Consider the following 22,794-nt stretch of genomic DNA (forward strand, 5'->3'; position numbering starts at 1 on the left):
GTTCCAACAACTCGGGACTTTCATTCTTTATCACACAGATCAGCCGCTGACACAACACTGAGAAGAGGTGATGTGCCCAAGATGTGTCCACAGCACATCCCCTTGATTTCAGCAACCATTAGCTGCTATGCTATGCAGCAGGAGCTGGGCTGAGACATGGGTTGCTATGCATTTCATGTCGATTAGCCTCCATTCTTCATCATGTAGCCACTCTCTCACAGGGTGTGTCTCAGGAGTCAGAAGCCTGCCAGGTTTGCAGCTTTCTAACCCCTTGTCAGAACATCCTACCCGTGTGTGTAACCCGTTAGGAGAGATGTGTTGCTCCTTCACAGAGAGATGTTTCCTCTCCGTGGAGAAAAGCTCTGTGCTATTTCACCAAGGAGAGATTGGACCGTTCCTACTCAGGGAGGAGATGTTATTTCTCCATGAGCGCTGTACTTCCACAGAGATGAAGTATGCTATCCCTCTTCAGAGCCTGTGACTCTGTAGCCACCTCCTCTTGTAGCCCTGGCCCTTTTTCTTTGAACTGTGATACCTCTTACTTTTAAATGCAACTTCTCCATTTTTATCTCCAGTGAGTGACAGACAGTGGTGATGGTTGGTTGGTTGCAGCAAAGGCCCAGCACTTTTGCTCTGGGTTAGCATTAAGCAGTACAAGAGCACCAAGTTGTTCTTTAAAAAAGCAAACTTGCCTGTTTTCCCACCTGAGAGTCTGCCACAGGGCCTTCACAGTCCTCCAACACTTGCTCCTCTTCCCATTTTCCCTATGTCCAAATCCCCTCAGCAACTCCAGAATCCCCACTTCCTCCTATATATTCCTGCCTCCAACCCTTCCCTTGCCCACTTCCATCCCAAGCCACTGCCTCAGACATAAGCACAGGTGAAGTCTTTGCCCAAAACTGTGCAGAGAAGAGAGCAGATGTTTTGGAGAAGATGAAGTCACTACATCAGAGGTAACTATCCAAGCAAAAGCTCTCTCTTCATGAGACGGGGAGTATCATATCCCACATTCTTAAGAGACCTCAAATTACATCATGTGGAACGCAGAGTCAGAAGTGCTTGTGAACACTGTTTGGTGACTTCATACAGTAATATAACATGGAAGACCTCACTCCAGCAGGCTTCCACACAAGGTCCCACAAGCACTTTCGAGCTTCAGCTGCTCTTCACGAGTTAGAAGCAGACTGTCCCAGTTGAGCAATGTGCAATGCACACCCCATATTAGGGCAAAGGGGTATTTACTTGGAAATAGCAGTGTTACAGTAATAGCTGAAGTCTTGGAAAAATCAGATGTCTTTTAAACTTGGGGGATCTTGTACAGTCATAAGCCCAGCCATGGGTTTGCCAGCTAAACAGACAAGACTCTACAAAGAGACAAGCACAGACAAAGAAAATTACCTACCTAAGTTCACATAACAGATCCATGACAAAATTATGAATAGAAGCCAAGTCTGGCTTCCAGATATTGCTCCAGCAACTGGAAAAAACACCATTCCAGCTTGGAAAAGACTATTAAAGAAACCCAGATCTATAGCTTCATAGACTTGCATGTGTATGCCAGGGCCTTGAGCATACTAATGGGCTTTAATGGCTCTGACCAGCCCCACCTGGACCCTCCACACACACACTCCTGCCTATTTAAGCTCCAGCCTGGGCCCTCAGTCCCAGCCTGAGACTCAGGCCAAGAGCTATGCTGGAGCTCTCTATCTCTGTCACAGCTATGCCTGGTTGTAGACCTCAATAATCCTGATTCATGGACTGACTTCCCAGCTTGATTTAGCCCCTTCCCTATCACTATGAACTTGTCTGGTGATCACTGGGCTGTGTCTGTCACTTCAATAGCACCTGTTTTCAGTTTATCCTTTGATGAATTCAGCAAAGGTCCCATTGAAGCCCTTGGGACAACTCTCAGTGTCTTCATTGGGTTTCAGTTCAAGCCTCAGCAGTGTTTCCATGCCAAACTCTGCACTTTCCTTTGCGTCCTATTTACTCTGAACCCCCTTAAGGAACTTTATATTTACAGGTGGGCTGGTGTTTTCCTGGGAAATTTTGTCTCTACTTCTGCTGCCTTGTTATGGAGCAAATCAGCTGAGGGCATGCTGGCTGTTAGTCCTGAGTCCAGAAGTAGATGCTCTCTGTCCTGAACATCTCAGGGTATCTTGCTCTGAAGGTTACTTGTTTCTCTGTATAACCCTGTCATTATTTATAAGTTTTAGAGTTTGGGGAAGGCAGATTATTTTGCTGTATGACAGGTACTTGCACCTTTCTTGGAAGCTGGGCAATTAAGGTCTATATGGATCTGACATCTTATTTACTGGAGTAGTTCCTATATTCCATATTCACATCTACAAAGAGGACTGAGCTGACACAGCTGTTGTGTATTTCCAAGTAGGAGGCAGCTGCATGAAGTTGTCAGTGCCAGAGATGCTGCATACAGTTCTTCTACGTTTGATCAAGTTGTTGCTTTGCAGTAGAAGTGGAAAGCTGACAAATCTTTCCTCTTTGCAGTAGCTTTGAACTCACTAAAGGCTGTAATTAGAATTACCATTTTTTCCAAAGTCCCCTGATGATTTAAGGTAGTTCTCCTGGGCAGCAGCCATTATTTGGACTAGTGGTCAACAGGCCCGCAGCCAGCTCTGCAGCAACCAGCAGAAGTCAGTGGCATTTAGAGTGAGAGCATCAAGAGTTCAGGTGCTTGTCTGCTCTCTTGCCACCCTGAAACTACTCGGAGGGAGTCTGTGTGCTGAGACACAGAGGTTTAGGGATATGTATATATAAGGCACTCAAGCCCTCAGAAGGGCTCAGATAGTGTGGGTCACAGATCAAGGGTGACCATCCATCCAACAGTGTCCCTTGGATGGATGCAGGCAAATAAACTGAACACACAGCAGGTCTCAGCTTCGGTTGAGTTCCTCCTAGCTCAATTAACCTCAAAGGAAATAACGGTCTGGCACACTACCACTGACAAGTTGCCAGGCTTGCGGTGTAGCCAACTGTTTAACTGAGTGTGTGGGCATTTATTGCCTGTGGGAAAGGTAAAGTGAAATGAATCCGTGGTTGAAACAACTACATCTCACTGCATCACACTGCATGTGATGTTGGCAAAACATCTGCAAATCCATCCTCTTGTGGATATATTCATAGCTTAGAATATTCTTGGTCTATACCACTGAATTGCAGGCTGATAAAGGTCCTTTTCCACCATGTTTAGTGAAGCTGGGATAATCTTGGTAATCATAAAGTGGTGAACCTATAATTGGCCCCTCTTTCTCCTAGTTATACCGAAGTAAAACTGCTGTGTCCCCCTCAACCTGGCCAAAGCTACCATAAAAATCAGCAGGTCACACTGCTCAAAGGGCAAATAACTTTGCTTCCCAATAAACCCTGCAGATATAACCTGTTCCCGGGCTCTTCTGGCTCCTGTTAAAAGCAACTATTCTGCACAGGGCTCACTGTTTCTTTGCAAATGAAGGAACAAAGCTCATGAGGACAAAACCAGTGTTTTCCTCACCAGTGGGACAGCAATAATCACGTGTAAAGGCTTGAACACATGAAGAATTTTTTTATCATCATGCTCAAGAGTTTTCCTGAACTTAATCTCTCTGCCAGGACTAGAAGGTGACTGTCACAAAGGTCCAGATCCTCAGTGGAGGTGGGCTGCTGTAACACATCTGAGTCTGCAAGACATAACCAGAACTCAGCGGCTGTGAAAACGGCAGGAGGAATATGCACATTAGCTGATCTTCCCCATAAAGCTAATATTTGTCTCGGTGATATGGGGGGAATGTCTCAAAGCTCCTAATGATTTGATTTAAGCTGATCAACCAGTCCCACTGTATGTGTTTGAAACTGAATCTGGACCTCTTGGTGCTTCAAAGACTGAGATATCTTAGGAAGAATCATGGCACAAACAGATGAAAATTCATGTAGGAAAACCTTGGGAGAGGAAAAGAGAAATTATTCTCAATTAGATTGTGGGAACTGCAGGATGCATGAAATCCGGACCACATTTGAGTCACTTTGCCATTAACTTAATGAAAGCAGTTGAGTGAAGAGCACAAAATCTCCTCGAGTTACTACAGAAAAGGGTGCACAGCTGATGAGTCTCATCCTTGCTTATACAACCCCAAAAACTGTCCTTTGTCAAAGTTACCACAGCTGACCTGCAAGAGCCCTCTTTACAAGTGCTGACTGTATTTTTAGCTGATCTTGCATGTGACTCAGTAGAGAGAAATGAGGAAAGGCAGTCCTGTGGGAATTCCCAGCTCTACACACCACCATAGATCACCACATCTGCAAGAGTCTGAGAGAAAAGGAGGCATTTCCTCTGCTCAGATGTATCCTGCCACCAGGGGACGTGTCTGTAATTTAACAAACATCTTAGTAACAACAACAATTGGGTAAAAAGGCCACTGAGCAGACACGGGTTGTGGCTGTAACTGATCACACTTTCTTAGGGTACCAAAAGAGGCATATTATTCAGCCAGTCCTAGCTTTTGGTCTTTCCTTGACTAATCTGTGTGGGTTTTTTATGATTTAGGTCATAATCCCATGAAGTTCTATTTTCTGGAGCAGTTGAAATCAGAGGAAGATTAATGCTTCCCGCACCTATCACTCCTCCATAACATACCAGTGGTTCTCCATCAAAAAGAGTATAACTGAGATAACAGGGTAAAAAAATTGGGTACACTCTCAATAAAGGTTCTGGCTAGACATTTCTCTCATGTCAGGCTCAAGAGGCACTTATTTGTAGCTAATTAGCCTGAGGGTCATGTATGTTTAGCAGTAGGAGCTGGCTAGGCTATGAAGTAGACCTTCACGGGTTAATCCCTGGCCATGTTGTTCTAGTAAGTAAATGCAAAAGAAACACTAATACGCTCAGGAGGAGAATAAAAGCTTTCATAGCACAAGGTTAATCTGCTGACCCAAGGCAGTACTTGCACAGCTCATGCTAGCACCAAAGCCCTTCGGAGTCTTAATCTCCCTGGTTCAGCGCTGTGTCGCTGACTGTCTGCTTTCAGCACGCAGGGCTGGGTGCATTTGTGCAGTATCTGCTCATTCTGCGAGGCAAGGCAGAGATTTCTCAGCAGAAGGATAACAGAAAGCCAAGAGCCAGGCTCTATCCACGGGAATTTGCAATGATTCAAAGGCATCTTCATTCAAGATCTCATTCGGCATGGTACTAGGTATGTTTGTTAACAATTCTCTGTTTGCTACTCCTGCCACTGGGGAAGATAATCAGTGGCCATAAAAGTCATATTCCATTTTAGTTCACAGTGGAGATAATCGATTTAATAGGGAACACAGCTTCTAAATTAAGATTTATGATCACCATTGAAACCAGACAGTAAAGATTTTAGCAGAAAGAGAAAGGAATATATACCCCCAATGTCCTTGTTCAATGTCAGAGACTGACCGTGGTCTGTGTTGTCAAGGACATTTGGGCTAGTGTTGATGGCCAAGGGGAAAAAAAAGGGTCTCAGATAACCATACTTTCTAGAAATATCAACATGTTCCAGGCAGGCAACCAAAGAGTCTGAATGGACTAATTAGAACTCCTTAACTGGCCAAGATACAAGTCCAAGCCATTGGCCTTCAGTCATTTTAGTAGGGTTACAACATCATACCATCCATACAAGCTGCAACTGCCCCGTATTGGTGTCAACCTATGTGCAAAGTGTCACTTTCCGCTGTCATTAGCTTGGCTGTGGTAAGAAAGTAGAAGGTAAAGATGTGTCCATTCAACAGAGAGAAGCCAACTAGTTTCTCCATATCTCATGCCTGTGGGGCAAGTCTTCAAATAGAAGGAAACAATACTAACCCTACCACGAATTTTCTCCTTTTGCACACAGATATATAAGATGGAAGCTGGACTTACTTCTCCATTGTGAGTGCAGACCTAAGATACATCTGTCAAATCATTCAGAACAGAATTGAAGTCTTAATTCATCTCTGCTTCCAGTTTAGACTGATAATATTGTGTTGAGAGAGTGTGTTTCCCAAGACAGAGTCTGCTTCCGGTTTAGACTGGTAACACTGTGCTGAGAGGAAGAGTATATTCCCTCGGGCACAGTGCCCTTCCAAGCCAACTACTTGGCTCCTGAACTGGAGATGACTTCCATCTGTCCAGCTCAGAGAACTGAAGAAGCAAAAACATTTAGGCACCAGCCTGAACCCTCCATGTCAAAGGTCAATTTTAAGCATTGGTGATGTGCCCTTCAGCTTGGTATGTTGGCTCGTGGCAAGATATGTGCCCTGGAAAAATGTCTGAGATTTGTGCTGAAAGACTCAGATTCTCAAATAGGACAAATTGACCTTTCTTTCAACAGAACCCGTTGAGTTACATATTGCTAATGTTTTGGCAAGGTAATTTAAAGACAGCAATATGTTTTCTTTGCTGTTAAGCTGGATACGATGGTCTGATGAATGCACTGTGCTGAGAATTCTCCCTATTCTGCTTCTCTTCAAACTGCCCAAAACAGAACAGCCCAGGATAATCCTATCTGTAGCATCCTAGCTCGGTCTTGACACAGTGATACATTCCTACTAACACTAAATTTCTCATTGCAGGTAGATCACCTCACCTTGAGGTTTCTTCAGAGCCTCCTCTCACCTCAGACACAGCACAGATTTTGCAGAAGAACCCATGTGGTGAGACAAAGTATGAACCAAGCTCTCTGCAACCTGACAGCCAACCAGTCTATAATAAATGCAAGGACCTCACCTGTTTCAGTTTTGTTCCCACCATGGAAGCACTGCTGTCAAGCACAAATACAACGTTCTTTGGCAGCGGCGGAAGATCTGTGGGGGCGAAGTAGTGCACGAAATACCCGTTCAGAATCTGTGGAAGAGTAAAGAAATCAGGAATCGAAGGTAGATCACGATGCAATGTTCCACACACATCATTGTGGGATATTTGGTTGGGCACAGCTGGTCCTGCTTTCAATGTCTGTGTCTACACTGGAGGATATGGGTGCTCCTTGGTATCCCTCTTAATCCTGGTTGCTTGTTTATCCAGACTGGGGGAGCCTACTGGAGCTCTCCATATCTCCTTTCATGGTGGACATTGGGGTTTTCTTCCAAATGCAGTAAGAATATAACATATGTACCCAGGGATCAGAACCACAACATGCATTTGAGGAACTGGCCTTGTATCCAGATATATACGGGCAGTATATTGATAAACTAAAAAGAAGATACAAAAAAAAGAAACTCAATTAAGTAGGTACCTGTGGTTTTTAAGTACATCTTGTGGCTGCCAACTGACTGGCTTTATTTTGGATAGTTCTTATATGATGGAGAAGTAGCCTTCACTTGGAAAACATTTTCCAGGACATCTGGAGCATGCAAGACAATTGAACCACCTCAGGTACAGTTAATAAAACAGAAAAGATGAGTCACGTGTACAGTACCTGAACATCCCCAACACTCAGCTCCCTGTTGACATCATATCTAATTATGAAGTCTCCCAAAATGCCATTTCGGGCAATCCTGGTTTGCTCGACAACACTGGGATTGAATGTAACTTTGGCTAAGGTTTTGGTATGTCCAACTACAGTAGAAGGAGGAGGAGAAACATCACCTGTTGAGATAAACCCACAATATTACAAGCTTTTGCTGTCGTCTTACAGATGCCTAAGCACAGCACACGCACTATTACCGTGGAGTCAGGTCATCTAGCACAGTCACATACTGAGATTAGAGATTCAGCTCACCAGTGATAAAATAAGAACTTAACAACCTCTCCCTCTGATTCAAAACTGAAACCAACAGTGCAATGCTGCCAGAGATGTAATGTTTAGGCAAAATTCCTGTGCACACTTCTATTTGGAGGTCACTGAACTCAAAGGACAGATATTCTCTGTATGACTGTTAATTGCTTACTGTAAATAATGAACACACAACTTCAGACATGTATTTGGTATTCATTCCAGCCAACTGTGGACATCTAGAATGCAGATCCTATACCTGAGATCCTGCCAGTCAATGCAAGTGTGATTCATTTGACCTGTTTAAACATTTCCCTTAGGATTAGATGAATCATACTGCAGATTTCTCCCTATTGATTTTAGAGCTCTTGAGATAGAATCATAGAATCATAGAATGGTTAGGGTTGGAAGGGACCTTAAAGATCATCTAGTTCCAATCCCCCTGCCATGGGCAGGGAAACCCTCCACTACACCAGGTTGCCCAAAGCCTCGTCCAACCTGGCCTTGAACACTGCCAGGGATGGGGCAGCCACAACTTCTCTGGGCAACCTGTTCCACTGCCTCACCACTCTCAGAGTGAAAAATTTCTTTCTTATATCTAACCTAAATCTCCCCTCTTTCAGTTTAAATCCATTGCCCCTTGTCCTATCACTACACACACTTGTAAAAAGTTCCTCTCCAGCTTTCTTGTAGGCCCCCTTTAGGTACTGGAAAGCTGCTATAAGATCACCCCGGAGCCTTCTCTTCTCCAGGCTGAAAAGTCCCAACTCTCTCAGCCTGTCTTCATAGCAGAGGTGCTCCAGCCCTCTGATCATCTTCGTGGCCCTCCTCTGGACTCGTTCCAGTAGCTCCATGTCCTTCTTGTGTTGGGGACTCCAGAGCTGAACACAGTATTCCAGGTGGGGTCTCATGAGAGCAGAGCAGAGGGGCAGAATCACTTCCCTCGACCTGCTGGCCACGCTCCTTTTGATACAGCCCAGGACACGGCTGGCTTTCTGGGCTGCCAGCGCACATTGCTGGCTCATGTTGAGCTCATGTTGAAATGACTTGTTCAGGTGTACTGTAGATATGTGAGGTGGGACTGATCTGACTAATTGATCGCTTCATCTGACAAGTGTCTTATGTGTAATGTCCACATCTGAACAAGTCAGCTGCCTTTATGTTCAGCAGAGTTATCAGTATAGTTGCCACAATTTGAGTCCTACTGATTGAGACAAAATCCAACACTTGCTAGTGCAGTCATGCGAACTGCATCCCTGAGATGTACCTCACCCTAATCTCTGAGACCCCTTCCTGAGTTCAGTGAAGAGATATGTGCCTTTCAGAGGGCATCTCAGAGAAAGACAATAATTTAGGTCTGAGTCATCCTGAAGGAACCTCTGCTTGTCTTGTTAGCTGTGTTCATTTTCTAAAGTTGAGGGATACGGAGGTTCCTTGTTGTCTGTCTGTGTAGCCAAAATCCCACCCTACTCTCTTTTGTGTGCCAACTGTTCGTTCCCTCTGAAGTCCATAAGGATCCTTACATGAGATGGACCAAAGGTCAGATTCTGCAGATTTTGAGGGCTTTCCCCTAGCTATTGAAAACACCAAAACAGATCCTCAACTGATGTTCTTCTTGAGAGCTTCAACTCTTGAAGTGATTATTCCAACACTCCTCTGAGGCACAGAAGTTCTATTATATCTGCTTATGTGCTGATTAAAATTGGTGGGAACAAGCTGCTTAATTTTACTGTGAGTGAGAGTCTCAAATGTTTGTCAAAGATGGCCCAAGAAGTCTGTGGAATGGCAGGGAAAAGAAAAGATGGGTGAGATTCAGTTCCAGCTTAGGCATTCACAATGCAAGTACCTACACCTGAGCTCATTTTCTAGGCTCCCATTATGCTCAATGGAGATCAAGTCAAGAGTGTCAGTGAAGATTAAGGTGTGATACATCCAGCCAGACATAGACATCTGCTTCAGGATAGTTTTAATTATGTGCTATACCCCATTAACAATACTGATGACAATGACAAGGTGGAGGCAGCCTTGGAAAGCTCTTCTCCAGGGGTTCCAGTAATGCTATGTAATGAGGAGTGGCACTTCTCCACCTTTGTAAAGTGCTTTGTGCAGCATTAGAGGAATGCAATGTGACATCTATATGCCACGTTGAACACAATCCACCTCATATCCAGATCCCACAGTGATTTACAAAATCCGATACATATGATTATGTCCATTTAACAAGCAGGAAAACAGAGGCATGGAGTGGTTACTTAACTCCCCTGACTTCCCACAGGCCAAAGTCAACAGAATTGCCAGGACTACGGTTCTTGTGGATTTATAAAATGATTAGCCAAAACCGTAACGTTTACTCTAAAGTGCTATGTATGATCTAGACTCCTCTAGGCAAAGGAATGAAAGTGAGAACCGTAAATCAATCGCACTCCAGGATGTTGCTTCCATGTTGATTTGGCTTTACTTTTATAGCTGTCCTGTGGATGCATTTGAATAGACAAGGCACGAGAGTGTTCTATTGAGGCAGGGAAGAGTTTTCTCATAGACCCAACTTCTACACAAATAAATTATAGTTGGAGGACTTGGAATGTGAAACAAACTCATCAGCAAAAGTCTTGACCAAGGAGGCTGAATGACAGATATTACTCAATTCCACTAAAGTCAAGAATTGACCCTGTGTCATGGCTTCTCTGACTATCCCAATTCCAATCCATCCATCCTGACAGAAACAGAGAGGTCCCAGTTAGTACATTGAAATCACTTAAGGACACTAGTGTTGGATCTTAAAGGGGGCTTACAAAATGATTACCCAGAGCTTTGACATTTTTTCTAAAATCTGTGTACAGTTCAGATTTCTCCTGGCAAATAAAAGCCATAAATCAATAGCTCTATAAGATTTTACCTCCATCTTGACTTGTTTTTACTTCTATAGCTGCTCTTTGATCTGATGAATCAACAGATGTAATATGTTTTTAATACACAATGCATCAGTTTTGCTTCTATTGGCCTTCCTGGATTTTCCATCTGTCTTCGATCACTTCCAAAATCCCAGTGTGTGGGAAATGTCCAGAATTCATAGAAATGGCTTAGCAGTTCATTTTTATTTTCTGATCTATTTGAGACTTTCACATTACTCCTCTTCAACTGCTGAAAAGCAAGCATTGTCATCAGCTAGGCTGCCTGGCCATATCACATCAGCGTCAGTGAAAGTCAGTCTCACACTGGAAACAGATACTTACACCTTCTGCACATATACATCTGTGGCTGTGGTCTTTGCACTTCACTTCTGTGTTTCTCTGCCATAAGTACATTGGTGGGTGAGCACAATATGCTGTGTGCCACAACAGCATGAGTTCCAGTCCTGGCATTTCTATGGACTCTGATGATCTGAAATTAGCTGAGGTAGGTAGGCACTCCATGCCTCAGTTTCCCCACCTGTTAAATGGGCATAATCACATGTATCTAGTTTTGTAAAGCACTGTGGAATCTAGACGGGATCATGTAGATCATGTTGCATTCCTCTATTACTCCTCAAAGTACTCTTTGGAGGTGAGAATTGTCATCCCCCGTAACACAGACATTGCTTTAGGAACCCCTGGGGACTAAGTTTCCAAGGCTGCCTCACATAGCCATTGTCAGTGATGAGAATAGCTGGGGAAACTCTCCCACCTTCTTTATAGGCACTCATCTCCCATCTCCAAGATGGAGATTAAAAACAAAAAATGATTTGATAGAAAAGGTCCAAAATAACTTTTTTTATTTTTCCCCTGGAATAATAGAAATCAGGTCTGGAAGGCAGGTTATCAAAGTCATCCTCTATTCCCCGGGACCGAAACTCTTCCTACTTGGTTTTATGACATGGTCTGGAAACACTCCAGACCTCTAGTAATGGAAACTGAGTGCCTGCCCTTGCCAGTCCTTTCCAGAGCTTCACTTTTCCACTGTTTATGCATTTTCAATGTCTAATTTACATTTTTCTTTCTGGATTATAAAGCCATGACTTCTTGTTCTTTCTGTTATTGACACAGAAACCACAGTATTCTTCTCCTCCTTGCAACAGCCTTTTATCTATTTGAATACCATTACTACGTCTTCCCCCAGGTTTCTTTTTTAGGTAGCACTTGATATCTGGATTGCAATTACTCTCCTCTGTTTATTGGCCCGGTTCTTTTCAAACAAGTGACTGAGAGAGGAGAATTTATGAGATATTGCAGGATACAGAGCATGGATGAGCTCCAAAGACTTGAGCTGGACTATGCTCACTCTGAGGCAGTTAATCGAGCCTTTAGACAAACTTTCCACCAAATTCAGCTAAAGAAGTAAATAGAGCAGGGAAAAGCATTTTTCATATTGAACTGTAGTCCTCACATCATGAACAGTTAAACCTAAATTATTTGGGAGACTGGCAGAGTCAGGATTAGAGCTCAAATGCAAAGTTCATCCTCAGCTAACACATGGAAACTTCTAGATAACTGTGATAAGAAATAAAAAGTTTTTTGAGACCTATGACTTTGATTCATAGATTCATAGATTCATAGATTTCTAGGTTGGAAAAGACCTTAGAGATCATCGAGTCCAACCGTCCCTAATCCCCATTAAACCATATCGCTAAGTAGATCATCCACCCTATTCTTAAACACATCCAGGGATGGGGACTCAACCACCTCCCTGGGCAGCCTAAGAGAAGGCTCTTTCTTTTGAAAAGAAATAGTCTCTAGTGTCTCCCTGCCTAAGTCCATGACTAGTATTCACACCACTGTGCTGGAGGAAAAGGATGAGGATGTTCAGAAAATGATTCCATTCTGAGGTCACCAGAGAAGGCCAGGATCATCTGCCTCAATGTCTCCTGTTTTAGGGTTTGTATGTGGCAGAAGACAACACCTGCACATGCCAAGAGATCACTTTCCAAAACTCACATGCCTAATATCTTCCTTTGGGAAAAATACAACTCCCAGGTGGAGCTGTGTGCACAGCAATCACTGACAAAGGAAATATCCTGGAAGGACCTGTCATCCCATTGTCTCTGCTCCATATTCAGAGAGGATGTACGCAGGACTTTCCAAGAGCCTCTATCTATAGCAAAGTACAGCTTTACTTTTCATAAATCACTAGAAGTTTGTGGAACCAAGTCCAATCTTTGTATCTTAGGCCCCTACAGTCATAAACAGGCAGAATTGGATTCTTTACTGCTTCTACTCCTGTGATTTATATGCTGTTTTATAAACGGCAAAAAATGTATCCTTCACCCTTTCCCATCAAGGGACATCTTCTGTCTATAGGTCTCTGGGTTCTACCTCTTCTGTTCATCGCAGACTGTATGGATACTAGCAGTTTGGCTGGAGTCAAGAGTGCAAGTCCTGAATGACCATTAAACAAAGAGATTGTTTTTTCCACTAGGCTTCCTGCATGGTACATTGACTCTATCACTCCAGGTGAGGAGTACTGGACACAGTACTCACCTGGAGTACTGCGTCCAGTTCTGGAGCCCCCAACATAAGAAGGACATGGACCAGTTGGAGAGGGTCCAGAGGAGGGCCACGAAGATGATAAGAGGGCTGGAGCACCTTTCCTATGAGGACAGGCTGAAAGAGTTGGGGCTGTTCAGCCTGGAGAAGAGGAGGCTCCGGGGTGACCTTATAGCGGTCTTCCAGTACCTCAAGGGGGCCTACCAGAAAGATGGGGAGAGGCTGTTCAAGAGGGCCAGTTGTGATAGGACAAGGGGTAATGGTTTTAAAATAGAGGGAGGTAGATTCAGATTGGATATTAGGAAAAAATTTTTTACCATGAGAGTTGTAGAACACTGGAACAGGTTGCCCAGAGAGGTGGTGGATGCTCCATCCCTGGAGACGTTCAAGGCCCGGTTGGATGAGGCCCTGAGCAACCTGATCTAGTTGGAGATATCCCTGTTCCTTGCAGGGGGGTTGGACTAGATGACCTTTGAAGGTCCCTTCCAGCCCTAACCATTCTATGATTCTATGATTCTATGGATAGCATGTAGAAAGCACCACAAATGTAATAGAATTGGTCCACGAAATAAAGCCAGATCAGCCATTCCTCCACTTTTGGTCATCTAAACTAGTGGCGTTGTTTTTTTCATTAGTTTCACTAACAGTGTTTATTACCAGAACAGGTTGTCATCTCAGTTAAGAACATCAATCACTGCTGATGCTCATCGTCTGGAGCTGTGGATGACTCCAAAGCTAAACATACTTGATTTTCAACTTAATTTGCCTATTCTACACTGGATCTTCAGGATCTGTATACAGAAAAAAACGTAATTTCTTATGCAGGTCAGTCAGAGTCAAAAGTATTTAAATGACTTGTGAAGCTACATCCCATCCTCAACAATGGTTTCAGGTTGGTGACGCTTTGAATATATTGCTTAGAATGCCATTCAACTGATAACTTGATATTACAATACATTTTTCCCCCAGTACTCTCAAGGTAATTTATTAATACTTATCAAAATCTGTGCTGGTTTGTGTGGTGGGGTTTTGGTAGCAGGCTTCCCCTGAAGCCTGTAGTGAGATGACAGGCTGCCCCTCAAAACAGTGGAGAAGAGATCCACCCACAGCCCGTGGGAGAGGAACCCACACTGGCGCTGAGGTGCCTGCACCCGAAAGAGTTCATAGAGGACTGTCTCTGTGGTAAAGGATCCCCCACGTTGCTGGAGATTGACAATGGAGCAGAGATGCATCTGCAGTCTGTGAGAAGGGACCCCACGCTGGTGCGGGTGTCTGTGCCCTAAGATTTGCAAGGAAGATCTAATGACTCAGATGTTTCGCTTTTCGGACCAAACTTGAGAGATGACAGCCGACGGGAATACAGTGGATTTTCAGTAGAAATGGTCTTTGCCTTGGCCTTGCCCTCCCTAGGAGCATTCTTGTGATTTCTATTTGTGTTTAGGAAGGCAGGAAGTTCCTGTTGTCTGTTCCGAGTGTGATTGATCTTGTTGCCCAGAAGAGGTGACAAGTAATAAATCCCTCCTGTCCAAAACAAGCTGGCTGTCTCTGCAACCTATATTAGGCCCTTCTGCCAATTCTATTTTTTTTGTTGTTCTGGCTGCTGATAATGTCCTCATCTCCTCATCTTGCTTTAGATCAGAAAGAAGCTCAGCAAACCTACTGAATTCATTAACCCTCATCTCAGTGGCACACACCTGAGTACCAAAGAAGACTTGGTCTGGCAGAGACACAACCCATTCATGACTGCCCATGATGGACTCTGAAACTGTGGTTGCCATTTCAATGACTTCCATATCAGTGATTTCATCACAGCAAACAGTGTTCCACCAACTACATAGGGTGATTCCATGGCCTGTAAGTGAGTTCTGAGCAAGGATAAAGCACAGTGAATTTGAGTTTCAGTTGCTTTACCCATCCTGAAATGGGACATCTTTTATACACATTTTATTGGCTGGGGAGGATTATGGAATCTTAGACCTTGGGCCCTGTTTTATATGAGCTGTTTTAAATCTGAAACCTAGTGCCAAGAATGATCAGTGCTCATAGATTGCCATTTGGAGAGCAAGTTCCGAGTGTTTTTCCTGTATGTCATTTACGTATAGGAATTTCCATACTGCATTAGACCGACAGTGTGTCTACTCTGCTTAGTCTGTCGCTAACCTTGATTAATGCCAGATGTTTTGCAGGAAACCATATACCACAATGCACTACGATACTCTCTGATAGGTGAAAAAGGTTTCCTGTCCCTCCTGATGAGGGCCAGAGCACATTTATCACACAGTCCATGGATGTACGGCAGAGAGACTAATTGGTTGTATAAGGCTTGACCTGAAGCTACTCCAAGACACTGACAGCCTCGATTTCAACGTGATTTGGATGAAATCAGTAGGATCACACTGAGCAATCAGTTTAACTCCATGCTCACATGCTTTAGAGTCTTCACCTGGCAGACATGAACAGCTCCACTGATTTTGTTGGCATTATGTCACCTGGAGTCACTGAGGATCAAGTCCCACAAGACTCCACGTCCCGCTTCCAGCTCACTCTCTTTTTTTTGGTGAGAGTTTTTTGTCAACACGTAGCAATCACTGTATCCTGTGCTCCTCGCTGTCAGTTTACACTAGAAAAATTACCTTTCTGCCATCTGAACAGCAAGCGAGGACAGTTGGAGGTAAGAGTAGATACTCGGACCGCACTTAGTGCTTTGGCAAAACATGGATTTTCCTCTTGGAATTTCCCATGTTCTAAACCACAGGATTTCCTATCTGTTTTGGCATGGATGGATGGAAAAAACAACTCACTTGAAATAAACAGTTCCCAGGAGATGTGGAGCCAGGGAAGAGCCTGCTAAATGCTGAACACAGGGCCTGAAGGCCCAGTTCAAAGCTTGTCAAGACAATAGAAAAACAAAAAATCCTACTGAGTTGGATGGGATCAGCTCTATATTCAGTAAGCTTCAAAGTTCTCACATGCTTATGCAGATACCACATCCACACAGTCATCTACAGAAAACAGAACAAAAGCCATCAGCCTTTGTGATAAGACTGAATTCCCACCACCGAACCTCACGGAGTTCATAATCCTGAAATCCCTTTCACGTTGTAGCCATTATACCAGCTTTCATGAACCTGGAGATTGCCCTGCCAGTGAAGGAAAGAGACATCTCTAAATAGGAATTGCAGATGGTCTGCAATGCTTAGACACTTTCTTGTCACTGAAATGCAGCCACCTCTGCGGTGGAACGTATCTGTCATACAGTGAGTGCAGCAAGAATTAAGGAGGGAAAGTTAAAAATTTATCTTTCTAAATAAAGTGATAGTTGGAATTTGCCAGAGTAATTTATGCCTAACGAGCTCCTAGCACTGATTTTTCTTGTTGTCTTCATGAGATGTGTCCTCTAGTTTCTAATACCGTCTTGACTCTAGACAATGCTGCTTTAACACAATGTTGAGGGTTTGTTTAATGACTTATTTGGAGCAGAGGGAAAGGGAATGAAACACTGGTCTGCACAATGATCCAAGATTGCCTTGGAGAACTCCCAACACTTCCAGTTCAGTTCTCGAGAAGTGATTAAGGCCCCACGAGTAACAGAACGATGGGTCATAAAATCTCTCCTTACCTTCAGCTTTCCCATTGCCTTTATGCTTGCTGTTTCGAAGGGGAGGCACTTCCAGTGAAACTATGCCTGAGTTCTCCAGGATGTTCACTTCCACTCGTAACCTCCCCACCAGCTGCTGGGGTCGGATGCTGACTGTATACTCATATTTTCCCAGTCGCCTTTGCAAAAGCTCTTCATAATGCAGTAGGAACTTGGCCTGCATCTTGCGAGGGATGAAGACAGAAGCTTTGAATGTCTCATAGCCATTCTCCCTGGAAGGAAAATCCAAAGACACCTTCACACGCCATACACATCACACACCACCTCCTGCAGTGAATGATGAATCTGGATTTTTTTTTGTCAAATAAAATATTTCCTATCAATGAGTATGTGAAATCAGCAAGCAAGAAAACATCGTAATGCTTCCCAAAACATTTGGCACATAGGAGGTTTCCATAGGAGAAAAGATCTTAAAAGATGAGATGACTTCTTATGGAGAGGAATATGACAAACATGTATAACGTGGAGCAGAGCCAGATGAAAAGCTGTCTCTTGGTTTGTTACACAGAAGATTTGCAAGACTCATATTTAATTCTTGACTTTGCCACTGCTGACTCCTTGCAGTACCTTAAGCAAAATAGAAATTAATTCTCTTCCCTAATATTAGCTGTTTATAGATACATACTCAATGAGGAGAAATAGGACCCTTGAGACAATTCCACCACTGGACACCTCTCTAAATGGACTCTTCTATTCCGATTGACCAGAGTGAGCCATCAGTCACCCAGCATACAACTGACAGGTTTCTGTTCGCTAATTTAAGTGAGATGAATTCCCACCTTTAGCCTTTATTGGCTTCGGCTGCCCTTCTGTTGAACAGAGACAACTTAAGATGCTCCACCTCCCGTACAGTGCACTGCAGTGTCCAGCTATCAGGCACTGATATTATGTCAGGCACTACTATTTGTGAAGGGAAAATAAAAAAGCTACATAACAAGAATGGAAATTTTTAATGCCATGTAGAGGTAACTTCAGAACTCACTCGTGAAATTTTGGTGATGCCCACAATTCAGTGAGTATTGAAAAGGATTTGAGATTTTGATTTCTCTAACACATATAAAAAGATTTTTTTTTTAATGTTAGCCCTTAGGACAGTTGGAATGACATCTTGGGTTCATATCAGTGGTCTAACAATGACAGATAGTGATCACCTGCAGAAGAGGATGCAACAGGGCAGGAGAAGAGAAGTATTGTGCTTCAAGAGAAATATAGAACTGTTTCAGGTTCTGCCAGTCTTGTCTGGATTCTGAGACAACATCCTTTCTAAAGGTTTCTGATGGATTTTTCCTACCAAAAATTGATCTAGTCACTTTTTGAACCCACATTAAATTTAGCATCCAAAATTTCTGGTGGCGAGAAACACAATTTATGTGAAGAATACTTTATTTTGGCCATTTTGAACCTGGCATCTGAATGTAATGATTTAATTCAATTTTCCCTAGTTTTCCTATGAAAGACAGAAAATAAAAATTCCTTATTCTCCTTCCACACACCATTCAAGAGTTCAGATGTCTGTCAGACCTCTCTGTCTCCACAGTTTATCGTTTCTCTGATCTGAAAAATCATCATCTATTCAGGCGTTCTTGACCATATGTGCATATTGGAATAGCGTTACTGTCCCAGGTAACTGGGAATAGTGCACAATTTTCCAGAGCAGCAAAATCCATCCAATGGTGCATATCCGTGAGAACTATTTGAGTGAAATTAGAAGGGGGAAAATACCCCATAGTGCTGCTGAAGATGTATATTCAGGTGAACATATAGGTTTTGAGATTTTTAAAGAGATGAGACTTCTTCCAGTGCTTGGCCAAGAGGACTAAACACAGCCAAGCACTGAGAAGAGGACGAGTAAGCATGACTGCAAAAGGCTACCTGTAGATCTACCACTGACTAACTTTGTGGTCTTAAAGTTTTAATTCATTGAATTTCTGCGTGCCTTAATTTTCCTGCCTGTTATTCTGGATGTAACAAGATTTCTTTCCCTCTCAAGTATATCCTGGAGCATCTTGGATGTGAAAATGTCGTGTAACAGGATAGAAAGGCCATATGAAATTTTACATGACTTGGAGCATGGGAATGACACCAAGCAATGTGAATATCATTGTATTTAGTTCTTTCTTCTTATAAATGCGTGGATGGGTATGCCAAAGCCACCAAAATAAAGATGAGAGGAGAGTATGTCACTTCCCAGAACACAGCCAAAGGCACAACACTTACCTTCCATCCGTGGGGCTGGGAGGTTTCTTTTGCCTTGCTTTGTCATCGCTGCTATGTTTCTTTTCTTTCCCTGTGACCTCCCCATAATAAGTCTTGTTGCCGATGCTCCTGGAGAGACCAGAGATGTCAGCATGACCACTCTGCACCCATATACAGTGAAATTGTACAGCTTGCTGTAGAAGGGTTCACAGACTGTGCACATGTGAATAGGCTAAGTGTGCTGCTGGTGGAACTCTCCTGGAGTCCACTTGAGTCACTGAGTCAGAAGCCGACTTAGAAGTTCCCTGGTTGGTTGCAGAGTACGTTTTTAGTCCAGTAGTTTACCTCTCTAAAATACCAGTTCAGTAGGTAATCTCCAAAGCATAAGGATGCAAAACAGAAAGCAAAGCAAGTGCCAAGAATCCCCACAAGCACTTTTTTTGGTCTGGTCTCAGATCCACCATCTGTGTCAAAACACATGGTGATATTCAGGATGACTGCTCTCAAGTAGCTGCCACCCTGACTAAAATGCTTCTCCTTGGGAATGGGTTACAGGGCAATGGATTCCATAAGGAAATAGCCCTTAACAAACATTTTGACTGGCCAATAGCAAAAGACTGGTTTTCCTCCTCTTCAGCCCAAATGGAAGCCCTTCTAAAAGAGTTGGCCTCTATCTACAATGATCAGATTTGAAGTTGTGGCCCCAATATCCATCCATAAGGAGGATCTGAGCATGACCAAACCAAATATGTTTTGAAACCAAGAGCTTAATTTAGTCCTTAGTGAGTCGTTTCAGTATGAGCTTGGTTGCCCTCTGCTTGCTCTGTTATACACAGAGAATGACTAGCACCTCCAGCAGCAAGTCTACCTATCTTCTAGCTGGAGTTGACTCTCCTCCTACATTGATGGTATGGAAAACCTGGAACAAGAAGCTTCTTAGGCACCACTGTCAGAGTTAGGTGAGATGACTATGATGTGCCAGTGTTGCTGAAACTTTCATTGGCAAGGTTTGTGAGGGCTAGGAGAGATTTTTCTGGTTCAAATTAGAGAGAGAGGAGGAGAAGGAAGTTAAGAGACACTCAGATGGGAAATAGAATGCACACTGTCCTCGTGTACACTGAGGACTTGAATCTTAGCAGCTTGTCATCCAATGACTTGCTCTGTGCTTTGGGGCCACGACCAGTCTCAAATGGAGTATATCATGTGTGTGGTTTTATTTTTCCCAAAGAAACGCAAAAAAGCCTTGATACAATCCTACTGCAGATTAGCCAGTTTTTGAAATCTCAGAGAGCTGTCTATGGAATAGCAGAACTATTGTCCGCCTACCTGTCAGCATTGCTTACTTACATGGTAAAGTTAGAGATGAAGGCTGCAGCTGGGATCTGCATCTCAAACACACCTTCTCGTGCCTCAGAGCCACTGTTCACCATTGTGCACGACACCGTGGTGAAAGCATACCGAGAAATGATTGTGGATTTCACATTGAATTCAGACATCCGAGGCCTGGTTTCCTGTAGGTATCAAAAAGTTATCTATTAACACTGAGGGCTCGATAGCTCACCCCTTCAGTATCTCACTGGGTTTAATATTTCATATGCTCAAGCAAATAACCACCAAATAACAGTCAACAGCAGGCAAGGTGGGCTTAGCCTCAAAACTTCAGGTGAGCTGCAAAAGGCAAACCAGGAACATGGCTCTGCCTTTCTTCACACACAAGGGCAAAGGCCATAGTCATTCCCCAATGCTTGGGAAGGGTTCGGGAAGGACGAGAGCTCTGATTATGCCAGCCTTTGTGTTGTGAAACACACTAACAAAATCCACATGTATCCTAAAATGCACCCTTCAACTCTGACTGTGTGAGAGGATCAGGATTAGTCCCTTATGGCCTGGGAAGACAAGCCCAAAATATGTCCCCTTTGAGTCCAGAACCGACGTCAGAGAAACTGCCCTGCAGACTGCACACAAGAGCAGATGTAAGACCTCTTGAAAGACTGAGATCACTGTGTATGAAGCAGCATCTTCAAATTCACACCATCAGATCCGTAAGTTATGTAAACAGAAAAGCTGCTGTCAATGGAGTAGGTTGAGTACTCCTCTGCTGAGAATCCATCCTGAAGGTCTCAGCCAATGGATGGAATAGACTTAATAAGAAACATTGACACCGTGACATCTCAAGCAAAATATTTTAAGCCTTTCAGCCCCCACTGGATTTCTTCCAGCAGAGAAGCAGCAGAGACTTCAGTGAATGACACATGATGTAGCAATGGAAGCTGAAAGCCAATTTCTGCTTCTTGGGAATGTGTTTTTGTGCGCAAGTCCTGGGTCGGAGCATTTGTCCAGTCTAACGTGTTTTTTCACAGCAACGTCTCCATGGAGCTCAACAGTTTTCTTCCTGGAAGACTTCAGTGTATTTAACTGTAAGAAGCCCATGAAAAAAAAATAAAATCTGTACGTTGCCTTAAACAAAGACTGAACTCTTACAAGCAGAAGAAAGCTAAAGAGTAAAAAATTGCAAATTTTTTTAGATTAGAGCAACCTCACTTAGAGCAACCTCACTAAGCCAAACACAGCGAGACTCTTCCTATTGAGGTTGATAAAAAGTCACATCAGGCTTGTGAAGACAAGAACATGCTCTTCTGCTGCACTTCCAGGCCTTTTTATCTGAACACAAATAATTTTGACAAACGGCTTGACAACGGGAGCTAGTGTTTGCATAAATATGTAACAAGAAGATTTCTGTAGTAGCTGACGGCATCAGAAGCATTACTACTGAGCATCCAACCAACCACGCTGCTGGGCTAGCGAATTCCAGGCAAATGGAAGAAACTGGAAACAAACACAAAACTGTCAATAGACTCGGAATAAAGATCCTGCACTTTCACTTGGAAAGACTCTGATAAATGTGTCTCAGACGAACCTAATCGTGACAGATAACTTTAACAGTAGGGGAACATGTGATGTATTCCGTGTCCACGATCATCCTGCTTAGCACAGGCTCAGCTCCCATGGAGCACAATGGCAATAAATTAGCACTTTTAGGGTGCGATGGTCTCACAGATTTCAGACAGCTCAGTGAGATGGATCTAGACTAGAACACATCTGCTCAGATCTAATATCCCCACTTTAGGCCACTGGTGGCTTTTCCTCAATCACCGTTGATTAGAACTAGGTTCTGCTGTTCTTAGGACCTTCCCTGATACATGGGCATGGCTTTCCAGTCTCATTATCGTGATGGTGAAAAAGATAGGGAGTTTTGATCAGAAGCAATGTTGTAGGAACGTTTCCAGATACAACAAGCTGATGTTTCATTCAGTCTTCCATACCACTAGTTGCCTGTGGCATACCAAGAGATATAGAGCATTTCATAACAGAAGTAAAAGAAAGAATCTGAAACTACAGCAAATTCTTTGGTTACAGATCTGCATCCACTCCCACGTTCTGCATTTCATCATAAGCTGTAGGTTCAAACATAGTTGACAGCTCAGGAGCAAAAAAGGATCAAGCCCTTTGCCTTTTACTTGAGGTACAAGTGGTTCTGCAGTGACAGATCTGACACTGAGCCTAGCAATGTGAATGCAATGATGGATTCATCTGAAGTCAGAAAGTGTTTAGAATATGACAGAGGACATGGGCTTGCTCTTGTTATGACAAGAACATCAGAGTGGTTGTACTAGGTGAGAACAAAAGCAATTCTAACCCTATAGCCTACCACTGGCGGAGATCAATAGTACATGCTAAGAGAAGAGTGTAAAATCAGTTCAACCTGCACTGA

At 43.4% G+C, this 22,794-nt stretch overlaps 1 protein-coding gene across 1 annotated transcript in view; it reads right to left on the minus strand.

The window, feature by feature from the left end:
• Window positions 1-22,794, minus strand: part of ITIH5 (inter-alpha-trypsin inhibitor heavy chain 5) — a 51,596-nt gene that overhangs the window by 22,828 nt on the left and 5,974 nt on the right. The window contains exons 3-7 of the mRNA XM_086610276.1: window positions 20,370-20,533; window positions 19,044-19,151; window positions 16,788-17,038; window positions 7,413-7,582; window positions 6,725-6,841 (exon numbers count right to left, since the gene is read on the minus strand). Of these exons, the coding sequence (XP_086466402.1) occupies window positions 6,725-6,841; window positions 7,413-7,582; window positions 16,788-17,038; window positions 19,044-19,151; window positions 20,370-20,533 (810 nt within the window). The remainder of the gene's footprint in view (window positions 1-6,724; window positions 6,842-7,412; window positions 7,583-16,787; window positions 17,039-19,043; window positions 19,152-20,369; window positions 20,534-22,794) is intronic.

The sequence above is a fragment of the Tauraco erythrolophus genome, chromosome 4 (assembly GCF_009769465.1).
Source record: "Tauraco erythrolophus isolate bTauEry1 chromosome 4, bTauEry1.pri, whole genome shotgun sequence".
Taxonomy (NCBI): domain Eukaryota; kingdom Metazoa; phylum Chordata; class Aves; order Musophagiformes; family Musophagidae; genus Tauraco; species Tauraco erythrolophus.